General features: G+C 39.2%; 1 protein-coding gene across 4 annotated transcripts in view; it reads left to right on the top strand.

Annotated features, from left to right (window-relative positions):
* The window catches only part of si:ch211-225b11.1 (uncharacterized protein LOC561694 homolog), a 38,665-nt gene that overhangs the window by 277 nt on the left and 20,933 nt on the right, over positions 1-17,455 (top strand). The window contains exons 1-5 of one of the 4 annotated variants that reach the window (XM_039771849.1): positions 334-888; positions 1,143-1,384; positions 7,610-7,744; positions 13,081-13,291; positions 16,448-16,580. In XM_039771849.1, the coding sequence (XP_039627783.1) occupies positions 1,168-1,384; positions 7,610-7,744; positions 13,081-13,291; positions 16,448-16,580 (696 nt within the window). In that variant the 5' untranslated portion in view covers positions 334-888; positions 1,143-1,167. The other 3 variants (XM_039771847.1, XM_039771848.1, XM_039771850.1) reach the window with 3 other exon arrangements.

The raw sequence follows: 17,455 nt of genomic DNA, 5'->3' as shown, positions 1-17,455 counted from the left end.
CCGTTCAGCTCTTTTTTGAGATATATATACTTTCATATTAATGTCGTGTGTTATACAACTGCCCTTCTTCATGACTGGTGATGAGTCAGCCCACATGTGGTTAGCAATGTCGGGATCTAGCAACCCAGAACAGAACTATCCCTGACCTGCCTTTGAGTGTGTGTGGAGATAAAATATTATGAATGAGAACTGGTCACACATCCCACAGGATACTTAAATACTTATTACATAAACCCTGGTCATAAAGGGTTTCTTTAACAGCGATCAGATGTTTGACTCCCGTTTCTTCCAGGAAGCAAGAGGGTCAGCAATTATTTAAAAAAAGGAGCGCTTAAAACCACCTTCATGTCACTAGGCTGAATGGGAACATTTAAATAAAAATATGTTTAGGCGTGTTAATGCTAGTTGGCTCGAATTTCTAACAGTTTCTACAGATTTAGTCTATGTAGTATAAAATGGACTAGTTTGCATAAAGAGGCACCTCTTTTAGCGCTCCTCCCTGATGACTTGACAGAACATTGCCGATTTTAAATACAGTACTGTACAGCCATTTCAAACTTTACGTAACATACACCATAGCTGCAGTGCTGCTGCAGCTTTAACTGTCACATATAGGCGGCACAGCCAATCTCAGAGAAGCGCTTTTCAAGTCTACGCGGAAATGAATTCTCTCAATTACAAGATTCATTCTATATTTAAAATGACATTTTCTTTTTTTGTGATCAAATGTTTATAACTGAAACTATGAAAGTACATAACATACATGTGACGATCATTTTAAATATATAAAAGTAAACACAAGGTAGATAAAACGGAATACCAGTGCACACGCGGGAAACCTACTTCACAGTGACAGGACGCGATTCAAAGTTGGGGCAACGGATCAAAGTACGTTAAGGTCCTTTACCAAACTAGGCATTAGTGACGTTTTGTCTGTGCAGTTTGTCACTTAATTGTGACTGCCCCTGCTTTCGAACACTACGCAAAATGTTAGTATATTTTCAACTATGCTTTAAAGGTTCTTGTTAATGATTTATTATTTTATTTTTTTTACTTTGACGGCAACGTTACTGTCGCGTATTTCATTAGCTCTCCTACTGACTCGAGGTCACATTTTGTTTTACTGCATGCGCCGTGCACAGGTTTGAGAAGACAACACACTTAACTATGGGGATACGCGTCACAAAAATACTATCTGGATCAAACATGTGTAACCAAAATGGAACGACGAAGCTAGAACGTAACACTGCTGTGGACAGCTCTCAGGACGGAGACCGAGGTGCCTGGAGCCACGGGTTCGAATTTACCCTGGCATGCATCGGAGCCGCGGTGGGACTGGGCAACGTGTGGCGATTCCCGTATCTGTGCTACAGGAGTGGAGGAGGTAAGTGGGGGCCGTCAACACTTGTCTCTAAGCTGTGTCTATACACACAAAGCAGGTGGGAAAACCTCATCTAATGTTCACAAACAAAGCCCGCTAATTGTGTCTGGGGTGTCTAAGTAAACCGCAAGTAGTTAAGTTTTATGTAACGAGCTACAAATTGTGAGCATGGCGATCTCGCTTATTTCGCCATCACAATAAGAATTCCACTTCATATGCTTTAAAAGAAATGCTGTAAAGACGTAAATCCACATCAGAATATACTGAATACTTTATTGTTAATGCCCTGCACAAAAAAATCTGGAGGAAGGTTATATGAAAGGTGGTATATAGTCGGAAAATAAAAAGTTGTGAAAAGTGCTTCATAAATGATAGACACAGCGATAGATTTGAAAGTTGCTATACGAGTACAAAGACTGCAATTTAAGTTGGTAAGCTGTCCCAGTATTGAGAGTATGAGCCTCCCAGGACAGGCACCGGCTTAACTAGGCTCTAACCTGGACATGTGCACTAGAAAATGGATGGGTGAAACTTAGGTAGGTTAAGTACAGAAGTTTCACAATTTGAAGCATAAAGTGCAAGGATAGTGTTCTCTGATGCCGATCTTGGCAGCAACGGCCACGAGGCCGGAACAAGCCCTAGACATGCATTAATCCATTGCCGGGTCCACTTGTATGCAGTCAGCCACACTCGCATTCAAACTGGGCAGAACCTAACTTGTACATCGTTGAATAGGTGGTACATGGAGGAAACTCGACAGACATAAAGGGAAACTATTGGCGATAAAAGGGATTCAAACCATTGTGCCACCAGATAGTACAACTATTTACATGTATTTTTAACGATAGAGCAAAGGTAGTTAAAGTAACATGTTCAGGATCACACAGTGAGCCTTGAAGTTTAAAGTCCAGTGCTTTGGCCACCAGACACACTGTCCATTCAAATCTCTGTGGCCACCTCTCTAGAAAGGCATTTGGTCTCAAAAATGTAGGTGCTTGGCTGTAAAACGCAAGGCTGCTGCTCCAATTGGTCACTTCAAACGCATTGCGAGTCACCTTTACGGTCTCTTCGAATAAGCTAAACTAAATATGAGAATGAGTCCTGTGCAGGACACACCATGCTCCAGAGCAGTCTCTCTTTATAACTTTTCTGTTCAGCAGTTTGGTTATTTTATTACTGTGGTACCCAGTATCTGACGAGAAAATTAACGAGCATTATTTGAAAATTTGTTTATAAAATCATCATATACTCGTTATTTACTGAAGGGAACGAACCGCTCATCATATCCTGCGGACAAGTAGGATTTGTAATTTCCAAGGGTGGCGAGGTTGTGGGAAGGTATGCAAAGGCGTAGCTAGAGTTTTCAGCGCCCGGGGACAAACTGAAGATTTCGCGCCCCATCCTGTTTGCCAAAATGCAGTGGGGAAGGGAAAGAAAATGTTAAAAAATGTATTTAAAATAATAGTATTTTAAGAAAAAAATTTCATATAAGTCTCCGAAAATGATAACGCCGCCTCGTGTTCTTTAAAATCTAAATCCGTCATTAGTTTTTGTAAGACAAAAATTATTTTCCGCATTTAAAAATGATTTTAAAGAAAGTATATAGCAAATTATAAAGCAAAATAATTACAGTGGTGTGAAAAACTATTTGCCCCCTTCCTGATTTCTTATTCTTTTGCCTGTTTGTCACACAAAATGTTTCTGATCATCAAACACATTTAACCATTATTCAAATATAACACAAGTAAACACAAAATGGAGTTTTTAAATGATGGTTTTTATTATTTAGGGAGAAAAAATCCAAACCTACATGGCCCTGTGTGAAAAAGTAATTGCCCCCTTGTTAAAAAAATCACCTAACTGTGGTGTATCACACCTGAGTTCAATTTCCGTAGCCACCTCCAGGCCTGATTACTGCCACACCTGTTTCAATCAAGAAATCACTTAAATAGGAGCTGCCTGACACAGAGAAGTAGACCAAAAGCACCTCAAAAGCTAGACATCATGCCAAGATCCAAAGAAATTCAGGAACAAATGAGAACAGAAGTAATTGAGATCTATCAGTCTGGTAAAGGTTATAAAGCCATTTCTAAAGCTTTGGGACTCCAGCGAACCACAGTGAGAGCCATTATCCACAAATGGCAAAAACATGGAACAGTGGTGAACCTTCCCAGGAGTGGCTGGCCGACCAAAATTACCCCAAGAGCGCAGAGACGACTCATCCGAGAGGTCACAAAAGACCCCAGAACAACGTCTAAAGAACTGCAGGCCTCACTTGCCTCAATTAAGGTCAGTGTTCACGACTCCACCATAAGAAAGAGACTGGGCAAAAACGCAAACCACTGTTAAGCAAAAAGAACATTAGGGCTAAGAAACATCTCAATGATTGCCAAGACTTTTGGGAAAATACCTTGTGGACTGATGAGACAAAAGTTGAACTTTTTGGAAGGCAAATGTCCCGTTACATCTGGCGTAAAAGGAACACAGCATTTCAGAAAAAGAACATCATACCAACAGTAAAATATGGTGGTGGTAGTGTGATGGTCTGGGGTTGTTTTGCTGCTTTAGGACCTGGAAGGCTTGCTGTGATAGATGGAACCATGAATTCTACTGTCTACCAAAAAATCCTGAAGGAGAATGTCCGGCCATCTGTTCGTCAACTCAAGCTGAAGCGATCTTGGGTGCTGCAACAGGACAATGACCCAAAACACACCAGCAAATCCACCTCTGAATGGCTGAAGAAAAACAAAATGAAGACTTTGGAGTGGCCTAGTCAAAGCCCTGACCTGAATCCAATTGAGATGCTATGGCATGACCTTAAAAAGGTGGTTCATGCTAGAAAACCCTCAAATAAAGCTGAATTACAACAATTCTGCAAAGATGAGTGGGCCAAAATTCCTCCAGAGCGCTGTAAAAGACTCATTGCAAGTTATCGCAAACGCTTGATTGCAGTTATTGCTGCTAAGGGTGGCCCAACCAGTTATTAGGTTCAGGGGGCAATTACTTTTTCACACAGGGCCATGTAGGTTTGGATTTTTTTCTCCCTAAATAATAAAAACCATCATTTAAAAACTGCATTTTGTATTTACTTGTGTTATATTTGACTAATGGTTAAATGTGTTTGATGATCAGAAACATTTTGTGTGACAAACATGCAAAAGAATAAGAAATCAGGAAGGGGGCAAATAGTTTTACACACCACTGTATATATCTATAAAAACTGCATTACCTACAATTTATTCGTACGAAAATATGATGGGGAAACGTCTAGGCTTTTGCAGCCATCTACTCGAATACTTCACCACAGCCCAATCAATTTTCTATCAAACACATAAACACAAATCACTTGGCACACAGAAATGACGTTTGCAACAAGTTAGACAATGATACACTAATGCCTCATGTCAGTCGCGCGACCTGTTTAATAACGTCAAAGATGTTTCTGGGTGGGAGTCAAGCATGTTAGAGTAGTGGAGGGGATAAATTATTGTCTGTTGGGTATACTGAAGTAATACGTGCTTCGAAATCAGAAAGAGACAAAAAACATAGGAAAATTATATCCTCGTACTGATGGAGTGATGGACTGAGTATGCGAATGTTTTTTATTTACATTTTAGTGCATTTAAGAATGGAAAACATTTCATTCTAGAATTTCGTAACATCAATTTGGCGCCCCCGGATGCTGCGGCCGGCCCTCCCCTAGCTACGTCACTGATGGTATGCAATTGTTCAAGCTCAAATTGAGTTAAGTGGTGTGCAATTGTTCATGTCGCTCGCTCGCACGCACGTACGTCCCGACGTTCTGAAGCGGTAGGCTAACCACATACAGATATGTACCCTGGTACAGTAAACTGACTTAAGTGTTGGTGACCGGAGCGCACGACAGAGGGCCTGTGGGTGGTTACTTGGGTGCCCGCCCGAGTCAGCCGATGCGACTCGAGTGTGACACAGCAAAATGGTTGCTAAGCAACTGTTACTTTAACGTAACCGACAGCCTTCTCAATTTTCCTTTGGGACTTCTTCTTTTTTAACTTGAGGGCGACTACACCACCGAATGAAAAACCAGAAGTTTTTACGAAAACGTTAAACATTAAGCAGTATATCCAACACACTTTATAAAAATGACCACAGGTCGACAGGCAAGGGTATTATGCAGACGAGTCTCGAAATTCCAAGATCAAGTTCATTGTTAACCGTTGTTACAGCACGCCCCCCAACTATGATCATGCGGGCTTGAGATTACCAAAAACACGCCCCCCTACAAAATCTAGTCCACCTACTTGAAAACTAAATTAGCGGCGAATGCTCACTCAAGAACTTAATGAATTTCTCAAGCTTTCCATGGGGAACTGAATATATTAGTTATGGAACATAACCAACCAACCATTTTCCAACCCGCTGAATCCGAATACAGGGTCACGGGGGTCTGCTGGAGCCAATCCCAGCCAACACAGGGCACAAGGCAGGAACCAATCCCAGGCAGGGTGCCAACCCACCGCAGATGGAACATAACATTAAGATAAATTACACTAGATTAATCCTCAATTATCAATTACCAGAATTTACATTTCCCCCCAAAAATTCTTAAATACTTTCAGTCATGAGTGAAAATCCCAAATCTGACTGAATCCTTTTGAATTTCCACATTCATAAGCAGAATAACTGCAAAGATAGACTTGTAATTTGAATGCTTGCCAATACCATTCTTCTTTAAAGTTTGGCCAATGGCATTATAAGGAGGAGATTAAATAATTACAATTGAACATAAGCTTGAAAAAATATATAGTGTTTTTCATATCTGCCTGTTAGACAGACAAATAGATAAATAGATAGACAGATCAATCTAATCTATCTATCTATCTATCTATCTATCTATCTATCTATCTATCTATCTATCTATGCTGATGGCACAAATTCCACATGCATCAGAACTTAAAAAATGTAATCAGGAAGCAGTAGACCTCATACCATGTCTCCTTGCCTAATATTATAGGTAGCAAACTTAAAAAAATGAACATTTTCAACTATTTTGGTAACACAACAAAAATGTTCATATAAATAAATCGGTACTTAATCACACCAAATAGAATCTCACAGTGGCTGGCTAACAGCTCTTGGACTCCAGGTTTTCATTCTTTCTGGGATACTTCTTGCAGTAGAAGTCTCTGTCTGGGTGGGTTTCTGTGGGGTTTCCTCCAAAAGTGTGTCTGGCACTCCACAGTCAGTGCATGTATCTGTGTGTCCATGCCTAATCAGATCAAGTCTTAATAAGTACATCTAGAGAGTTGAATTTTTGTATTATGAACAGGTAAGGGGCTATCAAATTTGACTGCCTTTCATGTTTGCATAGTGATCCTCTTACTGTGGCCAAAGATGATGAAAACAGGCCACAAAGTTGGATTAGAGTATAAAACAGACGAGAAGACAAAAACAAAGGGAGTAGAGAAAAGAATTGTCAAAGAAGTATCAAGAAGTAGCAAGAATCAAAGTCAAAGAAACCAAATGAGCTGCTACACCAAGCTCAATTCAAAAATCAATATTCAAAGAAGTCATAAAGGAGCTCCTAACTTTTACTAAGAAGGCTTTTCCTAACTAATAAAAACAATCATGAAGGGATTTAAAAATCCAAAAGCTTGGACACCACATGCAGGTTGGGAAAATCTTAAATAAGGAATGATTGGTAATGTCATAAGTGCAATGGCATTTGATTATGTCAGTGAACCTGTGCCACTGCCAACAATATGGGTGGTGTCTGTAAAGATTACTGCATAAAATGGTGGTCTACAAATTGGCACCACAATGCATCACAAAAAGATAAAAGTCAAAGCAACATAAATACATAGTAATTTTACTCAAAATATATGCAAACATTTAACATAGATAATTGAAAACAAATTACAGCACCAATTCTAACCCCTGTCACGTGCTGGTGGCTCCCTAGTGCACCTTCTCCTTAACTTTATTGCTTTCTTTTAACTTGTAAAAGGATCCCTCCTTAATTGACTAAATATGTCACACAGATTATTCTAAAGAAAGATGTCTCAGGGATGCTGTGCAAGTTGGGAAAGACACAAAGAGCTTTATTATTATTATTATTATTTTTTGTAACTAAAAAGATAAAGTAGCATCCCACATACTCTCTCTAAATTCACATAACAGAGGGACAACACTACTTTTTAATGAAGTCTGCTGTACCACATTCCGAATCTTTATCATTTGTTTTTACAGGGGCTTTTCTCATTCCATACCTTGTGATGCTGCTTTTGTGTGGGATTCCTCTACTTTTTATGGAGTTTTCCATTGGTCAGTACACTCGCCTGGGACCAGTGCATGCAATGGCCAAAATCTGCCCACTTTTAAAAGGTAAGCACACAAGGACATAATACTTTCAGAAACTACCTGTTTGTATAAAATGAGGAAAATAATTACATTATTATTATGTTATATACTGTATTATAAATTTAACAGCAAGCTGTATTATATTTGATTTCCATCCTCCAATTTTCCCTTTATATAGATTGCACACTTTGACACTAAACAGTTTTTGACCCGAGAGTACACCTTTGTCCTGTAGCTGGGAAACATTTCTGGGTCAAACTGGACCTCCACATGACAGAGCAGCCTCCTCTTGTTAGCTCCCTCCAGTAGCACCCAAAGACTCCAACATTGCTGGCTCTTGGAACTATTCCTCCCATGCAGTTCTGTAAGTGTTCACATGAGACCTCAGCTAGGCAGAATCTGCCACCCAGAGTATTGGGAGAACAGATGGCCCCAGAAACTTAGTACCCCACCATCCATCCATTATATTGGCTATATGCCTTGGTAAAATCGCATTTAATGGATTATATCTGCCAGAGATGCATTGGGGGTTTTGGAGGAGGGTTTGCAAGAAATACATGCAAATGAAAGGAGGGTTTCAATAAAGTTTAATTCCTTAGTCTTAGTTCATTAAGAACTGTATTTCTACTTAAGATGTTAAAAACACTAGAGTTGGAAAGTGAGATTAATACTGTATACATAATACATGAAGGCATGTATATACAGTAGGAGCTCCATCTTCCCTCACACTTCTCTCAGACATACTTTGTTAAGTCATTTTTTTAACTCTGACTTTGAATGTGAGAAAGTGTGTGTGTAGATGTATATCATCCAGGATCAGCTCCTACGTAGGTCCTCATGCTGTTCTGATAGGCTCTAACTCTCTACAACCCTAATATTGCACTGGACTAAAAACGTTTGGCTCAGAGATGGATGCATATTCACATGTATAGCATGAAACAAACAAAGGATAGTGTCCACAAAGCTATCTGTAACCATAGTAGACCATATCTCTCTATTATAAAAAAAAATCTTGGAGAGAAACAGTAGGTCAGTAAGATGTGATCTTTACGTAAAGATTACGGAAGGCACTTAAAAGACCCGCGAGACTAGAGAGATTGGCCATGGAGCGTCTCGCGGGGACCTTAAACATGAGACTTTGTGCCAAGAGATTGACCCAGGACCGTCTCGCAATGACGTAGAACATGAGATTCTTGCAAGACACACCCTACTTACAACCAAATGGTGGTGCAAATGGGAGTGGGAGTAAGTCATTGATGTCTGGGACTGAAATGCATATAAAAGCCGCAGCTGATAACTTTGACATCACCTTAAATTGAAATGATGGCTGTATGGGATAACATGACAGGTAGAATCTGATCTCTAATGTCTGTTACAGCTGAGACGGCAGATGCAACTCCAGTGATTTTTAAAATAACAAAGTGAGACCTTCTGGGACTTTACGTATCCATGCCTCCTGGACTGTCCAGGAGCTCACTGATGCCCATATCCAGGTCTGGAAGGAGATCCCGCAGGACACCATCTGCCATCTCATCAGGAGCCCAGACATTGTCGAGAGTGCATCCAGGCATATAGAGGCCATACATACTACTAAGTCACGTTATGATGAAATTGCCGAAAGTTGCATTAGCCTGTGATTTCAATTTTTGACTTTGATTTTCGGTGTGATGTTGAATCCAGTCCTCAATTGGTTGGTGATTTTGGTTTCCATTGACTGCTGTTACATCATTTAGTTCTCAGTGAATTATACAGTATTACTCAGTAAAGATTTTCCACTTGAATATTTCATTCATAGAGATCTGATGTGTGATTCTAGTGTTTCCTTAATTTTTTGAGAAGAGTACAAAGAAAACATGCCAACAGCAATGGTAAAGAATATGTCAGCCATTAGAAGAAGCTATACTTTGTACAATTAAGTGTCCCAGAAATTAAACTTTGAAAACGCTAACCCATTTGGGGGCATCATGGGGAACAGGCAGGTGTTTTCCCAGACCTGTGGGTGTCAGCCCGGAGAGTTTTCTGGTGTTTGTTATTTAAAAGTGGTATGATTAGGATAGGCAAATGGATCTGGACCCAACAGATGAGTGCTACAGGAAGGGCATTTCCAACCATGGAGTAGTTCCAGGGATTGCCCCAGAACTGCTTCGAAAGCTGGGGATAAAGGCAACTTTTACAATGAAGGTGGCTGACATTAGAGTCAGAAATGGAGTTGAGCAAAGGTTCCTTTGGGTAGGGAGGTAGTGCAGACAGTGTTATAATAGGGGATTTAAGGAGTTGAGTGGGTAAAGTTCAAGAGGTGCTTGTAATTTTTTTCTTCTTCTCATGTATCACTTTCTTGAAGGTTAATTTGTGTTCAATAAATCCTTTCATTTTGATAAAGAGCTGTGAGTGATTGTTTTAGATAAAGTTGGAACACAAACATGTTATTAAAACAATGTATTCAGTTATTATTCCGTTTTAAAATCTATGCAGTATTTGACTCATTTAAATCATAAAATAAAATGCAAGAATATATAAAAATAAAGAAATATTTGAAAATTTCCCCTCTGGTGTCTCCAATTTATTCCAAAGCAGGCTTTTGGGAGTTAAGCATTCAAAACTGAAAAGACAGCTTAGCTGAAAAATGCAGCCCTGTTCCTGGCCTCTAATGTATTTGTTTAGTATGTGTTCCTGTTTCCCCATTTGTATGCTTAAATTAATCTACACACACAAACATTCCCATAACTGACCCCTCCAAACAAATATAATTCCTTCTTATAGCAATGATCTTTGATATTCACAGATCCACCAGGCAAACATTTCATATGAAAATTTGCATCCTGAAAGAGGATCCATCAGGAGTAGAATAGTTCAACCAATTAGAACTGGAAACTGTTTAAATATGTTTTTAATTCTGTAATGTTGAAGTGAGTGCCCTGTCTGGTAAAAAATGGCAATCCAAGTCATAATGCAGTAAAAAGAGGAATTATGATCAACAGTCTACTGATGGAAACTGATGATCAGCCTCACAGATGAGGAGCTCACAGTAAATAACCGTAACATTCTTGAACTAAAATAGAAAAAATACATTAAGAAAGTTACAACTGGTTTTCACAGACTGTATATTGGTATGTGGTGGTGCCGTGGTTAGTACTGATGCCTTAAAGCTTTGAGGGACTGGCTTTAAATCCCTTGGGAGTTTGCATATTTTCCTTATGGTCATGTAGATTTCTTTTTCTCCAGGTCCTCCTATATCCCCATATGTACAACTCCAAATTGCCCACACAGGAGTTAGCAGACTGGCATCCCATTTAAGCTTGTTTGATATCTTGCTGTCTGTGATACTAGGATATGCTGATGGCCTGGAATATACGGGGGCAAAAATTGAATAGAGGGATGAACATTTGTGTGTGCATGTTATTTTACAGTGTCTGTCTTTCTCTGTGAAAGTATTCACTGATGTAATGGCAACATCAAGCCAACAAATAAAATCAACAAAGAAATACACTCCCAGTGTAATTATCCCTAAATTTTATGATGACCACGCACAGACCATCAAAAGCATTATATCTATTGAATCTCCCTTTTGTAAGTTTACAGCACTCTTGCCAACAAAATAAAGAAAATCAAAGATATGATGATAATGGATTTATTTGCATCAGAAAAGGGTGGAAGGATATTATCAAAAGGAGAAAATAAAAGTCAAAGACAAACAAAACATATTTAGATCATTAAGCATTGCTATATCATGGGACCATATGTTTACTTTATCCAACCTACAATCAAATTACACCTCTCTTCCCTGCCATTTTTTTTCTCACTCTGTTTTTGTGAACAAGATTTAGTGGGAACTATAAATGCAAGGACAAAGCCACAGTGTAAGGGGTGAAGTGGATCATAAAATGCACTGTAAATACTAATGTTGCTGGTGACGGCAGACCATCACCAGCAGCGGGTGCTATTCCTCATTATGGAGAATGGAGACTTGGAGATCGTTACTTCTGTGGCACCAATAAAGAATAGCTAAAGAGGTGAAAGCAGGCAGTCCCAATGCAGTACACATGGGTCACTGCTCCTTTTCAACATGAACAGGTCACTGGGGTCCTTTTAATTGAAACATGAAATGAGGATTGCAGGGACACCTCTTGCTGCTATGGGTAGTTCTAGGAAGATGGAGCCAGGCATCCCCAGTGTATTGTGCCTGCTATGGGTAGTTCTAGGAAGATGGAGCCAGGCATCCCCAGTGTCATCCCTTACCCTAGAATTGGTCTCAAGACCTCTAAGACCTCTCTTGGATGGATGTAGTCTCTGGTTACTGATTAGACTTGCATATTTAGCACCATCCAAGGTTGGTTCCTACCTTGTGACCTATGCTCCGTGGACAGACCTCCCACCATCCTGAACTGCATTAAGTGTGTTGAGATTGCTATGTTATTTATATACTCATTATGTACAGAACACCTTGCTAAATGTTTCAAGACAATTTGATCTACCAAATGAAAAATGCACAATACCAAAAACAGAGGCTATCCACACTTCTGTCTTTTCTCATACTTGCCCAATTACACATCAACTCTGGTAAACTTGGCCTCTCATTTTTTTTAGTATGATACCAAATTCTCTACATTTAGCTCTATTAGTGCTGCTGCCATGCATTCCCATGAGGGATCCTCACAGGCCACACTTAGTGTTAAGTTGTTTCACAACTCTAAATGTGTCCTGATGTGTGAAGCTGTGAATGAGTCTGGTCTGGCAGTCCATCTCAATGACAGTTACTCGTTACTAATGAATTTACACGTTCCATCTCAAATGAGCTACACCCAACAAACCTCTTACATCCTGAAAAAAACAGAGTGCTTCTAAACTTTTTCATCAGTGTTCAACAGGGCTGAACCATATGCTAGATAAGAAACTTCAAAGGCCTCTTATCTGTTTGGGTGTGGTTAAACAAATAGAGGAAAACTTGAAGACAGGATTACTGAAACAACTATCTTTCTTCTTGCTGTTTCAAGTGAGGTCTTCTATCATTGATTCAAAAGTGCATTACCTGTGGGCAACAATTGCGGCCTTAGCAAAGTGTGTGATATATTTAACCTTTATTTATTTATTTATTTATTTGTCTTGTATAGAAACTATCGTATATTTGTCTAACATATACTGTATGCATACACAAAGTATATACTGTATATCAAACCTAACACGTGGGAAGAAGCAAAATGAATATTGAAGTACTTTTGAGTATCTGAGTTATCTACAATTTGTATGGCAGTCCTCTTTTACCATTTTTTCAGATGAAATTTATTGAAGGTAGCCCAGACCATAAGCCACACAAATATGATTAGGCTCATCACTTTCCACATCCCCATCTTATTGTCCCACAGGTGTTGGAGTGGCAACTGTGGCAATTTCCTTCATACTCTGCACCTACTACAATGTGATTATCACTTGGGCCCTCTATTACCTGTTCAACTCGTTCCAGTCGACAATGCCTTGGCAGACCTGCAACAATACATGGAACATACCAGAAAACTGCTCCAGTGGCTTTCCAGGCAATGCCACCCACCTACAATCAGCCAGCCAGCAGTTCTTTGAGTGAGTATTCTTCAATATGTACAGCAAGCTAGCCGACTCATTTTGATGGCTGCACACTATGCAGGGTTTCAGTTCAACCAGAGTAAATAATGATAAGCATGGACATTTCTTTTTGTTTTCGCTAAAATCTAGAGGCATAGGAAGTATGGCCAGATTTCCCCTGGGGACAAATAAAGTTCTATCTGTCTATCTATAGGGGAGAGCTATGGGGCTTAATGAAGTCTGAACCATTAGAGTGAGAGTTTGCAGTTGACAAGCTAAAGAAAAGTCATCAGCGTTTGAAATTATTAAAAAAAAAATTCATAACCACTGGATTAAATAAACGTGGTCACCACTGGGATGAAGATGGTGGAGACGGAATGTCTCAGTGTACCATATAAGGCCCTTTTTGTAGTTATTTGGTTATAAAATCTGATAAAAGCAATCCATTGACATCGTCTATCAGTATGAAATACCATTTTAGTCAGGCATATACTTGAAAGATGATGACATGTACATATACAATTATTCTGGTTTCGTGTCCCCTTATAGAATATTTACTTGGAATACGTAAGTGTAGCAGATATCAAGTGGAAAAGACACCCTCTTAGTCTAAAGCTTGACTAGTTGCTTGAGCCAACAGAGAAACCCCCCTTCTTCTGCTCAAGTGGGTAAGAAGGTTGCTTTCCATATTCTGTACAGAGAGAGAACCAATGTTTGCATCTCTGGAACCCATTTGGGATGGCTCAGGGGAAGAGAGCTGCTCATGCAAACAAGACCTGAATTCAAGTGCACTAACCAGCTGATTAAAATTTGATTTGTATTTTGTTGTGAATTGTAACTTCAAGTAACTAATCTTTTTCTGGCTGATAAATTCATCAAATGCCCTAGAAAAATAACAATAAGGGTTTATGGTCACCATTTCCTACACAGGTTGCTGTGATGTGAAATTTTGCATACAACTTGATAAATATTTCGTATGTCTTTATTTGTAACTAAGGCAAAACAATGTAATATTAGTGTTTCATTAGTGAGAAGCATTCATATTTACCCCAAACCCCCCTTTTAGGAATGGGTCTCTTTGAATTTTACGACAGGGTTGGTGGGGAAGTGCCTCAAATAAGTTTGGTAAATGTTTCTCTGCTGAAGTCTCTCTGTCAACCCCCATACAAAGCCAGGCTGCCTAACTGCCAAGCTTTACCTTAACATATGGTTTGGGGGGCAGGTGTGAAGATGTTCTATCTCCCCATTGGTCAGAAATATGGCTGTTTGGAACTGGCTTGTATCAGAGGGGTTGTGCAGAAAACCTATAAATTTGCTCACACCCTCACTCTCTCTTACCAAACTGATGAAGCAGCATCTCACACACACCATGAACTGAAAAGGACAACAAAATGGAGAGCACAGCTCGGCAGCCATAGTGAGACAGGCATGCGGCCTGTTCTGAAGAAAGCTGACCACAAATGATGCCTTTACTAGAGACATTTTAACACAAGTCTGTGTGCCTCCTGAAACTACACATCACCATTTATCAGGTTGTATGGTTGCCAATATTCAAATGTACTTTGCATATTGTTATTATTTATGAATATTATCAATAATGCATTTTTTAAATTGTAACTTATCTCCTGCTTGTCTTTTACTACACCTAATTGCCTGAGGTTAAAGATGTAGAAGGGAAGGTGGGGAGAAGTTATATACTATAATACCTTATAAACAGTGGTAAGTCTATAAGATTTGTGGCATTCTAACAAAGGCTACCCATCCATCCATCACCCAACCCGCTATATCCTAACTACAGGGTCACGGGGGTCTGCCGGAGCCAATCCCAAGGCAGGTAACAAACCCTGGCCAGGGCGCCAGCACACCGCAGGGCACGCACACACACCAAGCACACACTAGGAACAATTTTAGAATCGCCAATGCACCTAATCTGTGGGAGGAAACCGGAGAACCCGGAGGAAACCCATGCAGACACGGGGAGAACATGCAAACTCAATGCAGGGAGGACCAGGGAAGTTAATATCCATCCAGAGTTCATTAGGCTTGCTGGGGCAGAAATGAAACTTAAATCTAATTCATCTTGACTTGTGTTGTGCCTTTGTGCTTGTGCTTACCGTAAAAGTGCCTATACAAAGTAATGATTGCTTGCAGCACAAAGGATTGGCCATTGAGTGGAGGCTCTTGATGCTTCTTGTGTTGCGTGGAAACTGTTTTGCTTAGCCAGAAGTGAATGTGTGTGCATTTAAAAAAATAAAAAACTGGCTTACGTTAATTTTAACTTAATGGCCTTATCTTCATTGTGAAGAATATATAATGCTTTTCAGTTTATACTTTATATTTTGGTTGGCTTACCCAGTTGAAGGCTTTGTGTTTTTTATTGAAATTTCCAGAAAAAGGTAACACTAGCATCAAGCATATTCTTCTGTATTTATATCTTTATTCTCTTGTTCGTTTTTGCTTGTAACCATTTAGCAGTGCCCAAGTTTAGTCCTGGAGAAATGCAGTGGCTAGAGGTTTTTGTTTTAATTCGTTTTCTTCATCAGAAATTAATAATTGCAGCTGAAACAGTTTAATTTATTTTAGTTAAGCATCCTATTAAGATCCCTAACTTTTAATTGTTTCTTTTAGTGCTAAACAGCTAAATCCACTGGTTTTACCAGCTGCCAATCAACTAAACCGATCCAATTTACAACTGTGTGTTGATCATGACATATCTGTTATTAAAATAATCTGAAAAAAAATGTAAAAGAGAAACAAATCTTCTCCAAAACAGACATCAATTGGATGATATCCTCAGGAAGCTACTGAATTACAAAAGTTCTGTTATCAGCAAGGGTTGGCTTCTACTCCTTGAATTCAAACAAAAAGCTGTAGCCTCTGCAGCCCTCCAGCACAGAATGCAGACACTTTATTTAACAAATTGTTTGTTTTTGTATAAAAAAAAAAAATTCAGGAAAAAATGTTTGAAAAATTCCACCTTGTACAGTATGTTGTTCCTTTTCTGTTATTGTTTTCTAGGTTGAAATAATTATTTATGATTTAGTGTACTTTTGAACTACAAAATAATGAACTTCAATGAAAACCCACATACAGTACATCTGAGAGCAGTGTCAGTTTTGTTCAAAATGAATGTACTTAGTGGACGATTTCACAAGTGTGTGCTTCTTTTCCTAGTCGGAATCTCTTGCGGAAGACTGATGGAATTGATCAGATTGGGAAGATGCGCTGGGAACTATTTGGTCTCCTAATACTTTCTTGGGTTATTGTCTACCTGTGCATCTTTAAAGGAGTCCACTCGACGGGAAAGGTAAGGATCAGTTTCAACTGACTTAAGGTGCAGCCTTAGTAGTGCTGAGGAATAACAAATGACATGCCCTTAGGTTTCAAAAGTGATAAATGTGGGTAGAGCGTGGGTTTCACACTTGTCCTCAACTTGGACCCCAGCTCCATTATGCCTTATGTGTGGAGTTTTCTCATTCTCACTGTGTCCACATGTTTTCTTTGGGTAATCTTGTTTAGTATCTTATCCCAAAGAGACATCAGGCAGCTCTAAACTGGGGTGTGTGTGTGCCCTGTGATACAGTGGATTTCTGTCCAGGGATGGTTGTGTCCTCATGAGAACTTTTAATGGAAAGGCCAGTTCACAGTGTGAGTGAGTAAAAACTGTTAATGTCTACTGCATGGGAGACCACTTGCATTAGTAAAACACAGAAGAGCTTTGGTATACACTGTCTACAGCCAATTGAAATATAAATAAAAATTATAATAATTCAAATCAACAGTTAATAGTGCAAGGGTAGTAAATTGACAATGAAAGTGGCAGTCAGTCACACAGTCATTTTACATAGTGTCTTATACAGTGTAACAGCTAAAATTGAATTTACTGTTGTGTTGGCAAATTCAGTTTTGAAATGCAGTACAAGACCAGACCAGGCAGGTGGTATCGCCCACTGTTGGCTAAGGTTTGAAAAGGACGGAGGAAATCTCACATTACGTAACTCAACTGGGCCACTTAACCTCCTCATGTTCCAACCATAATAGCATTTCTACTAATGAGATTATAATATAAAAACATTTGTACTAAATGGACTATAAAACAAAAATAGCAATTACATAATAATGTGATTGTAATAGTAATGGTAATATTTATTCTGATTACATTATATTATCATTATTAATAAC

This window comes from Polypterus senegalus, chromosome 12 (genome assembly GCF_016835505.1).
Source record: "Polypterus senegalus isolate Bchr_013 chromosome 12, ASM1683550v1, whole genome shotgun sequence".
Lineage (NCBI taxonomy): Eukaryota > Metazoa > Chordata > Cladistia > Polypteriformes > Polypteridae > Polypterus > Polypterus senegalus.
This window is presented reverse-complemented; position numbering and strand designations above follow the sequence as displayed.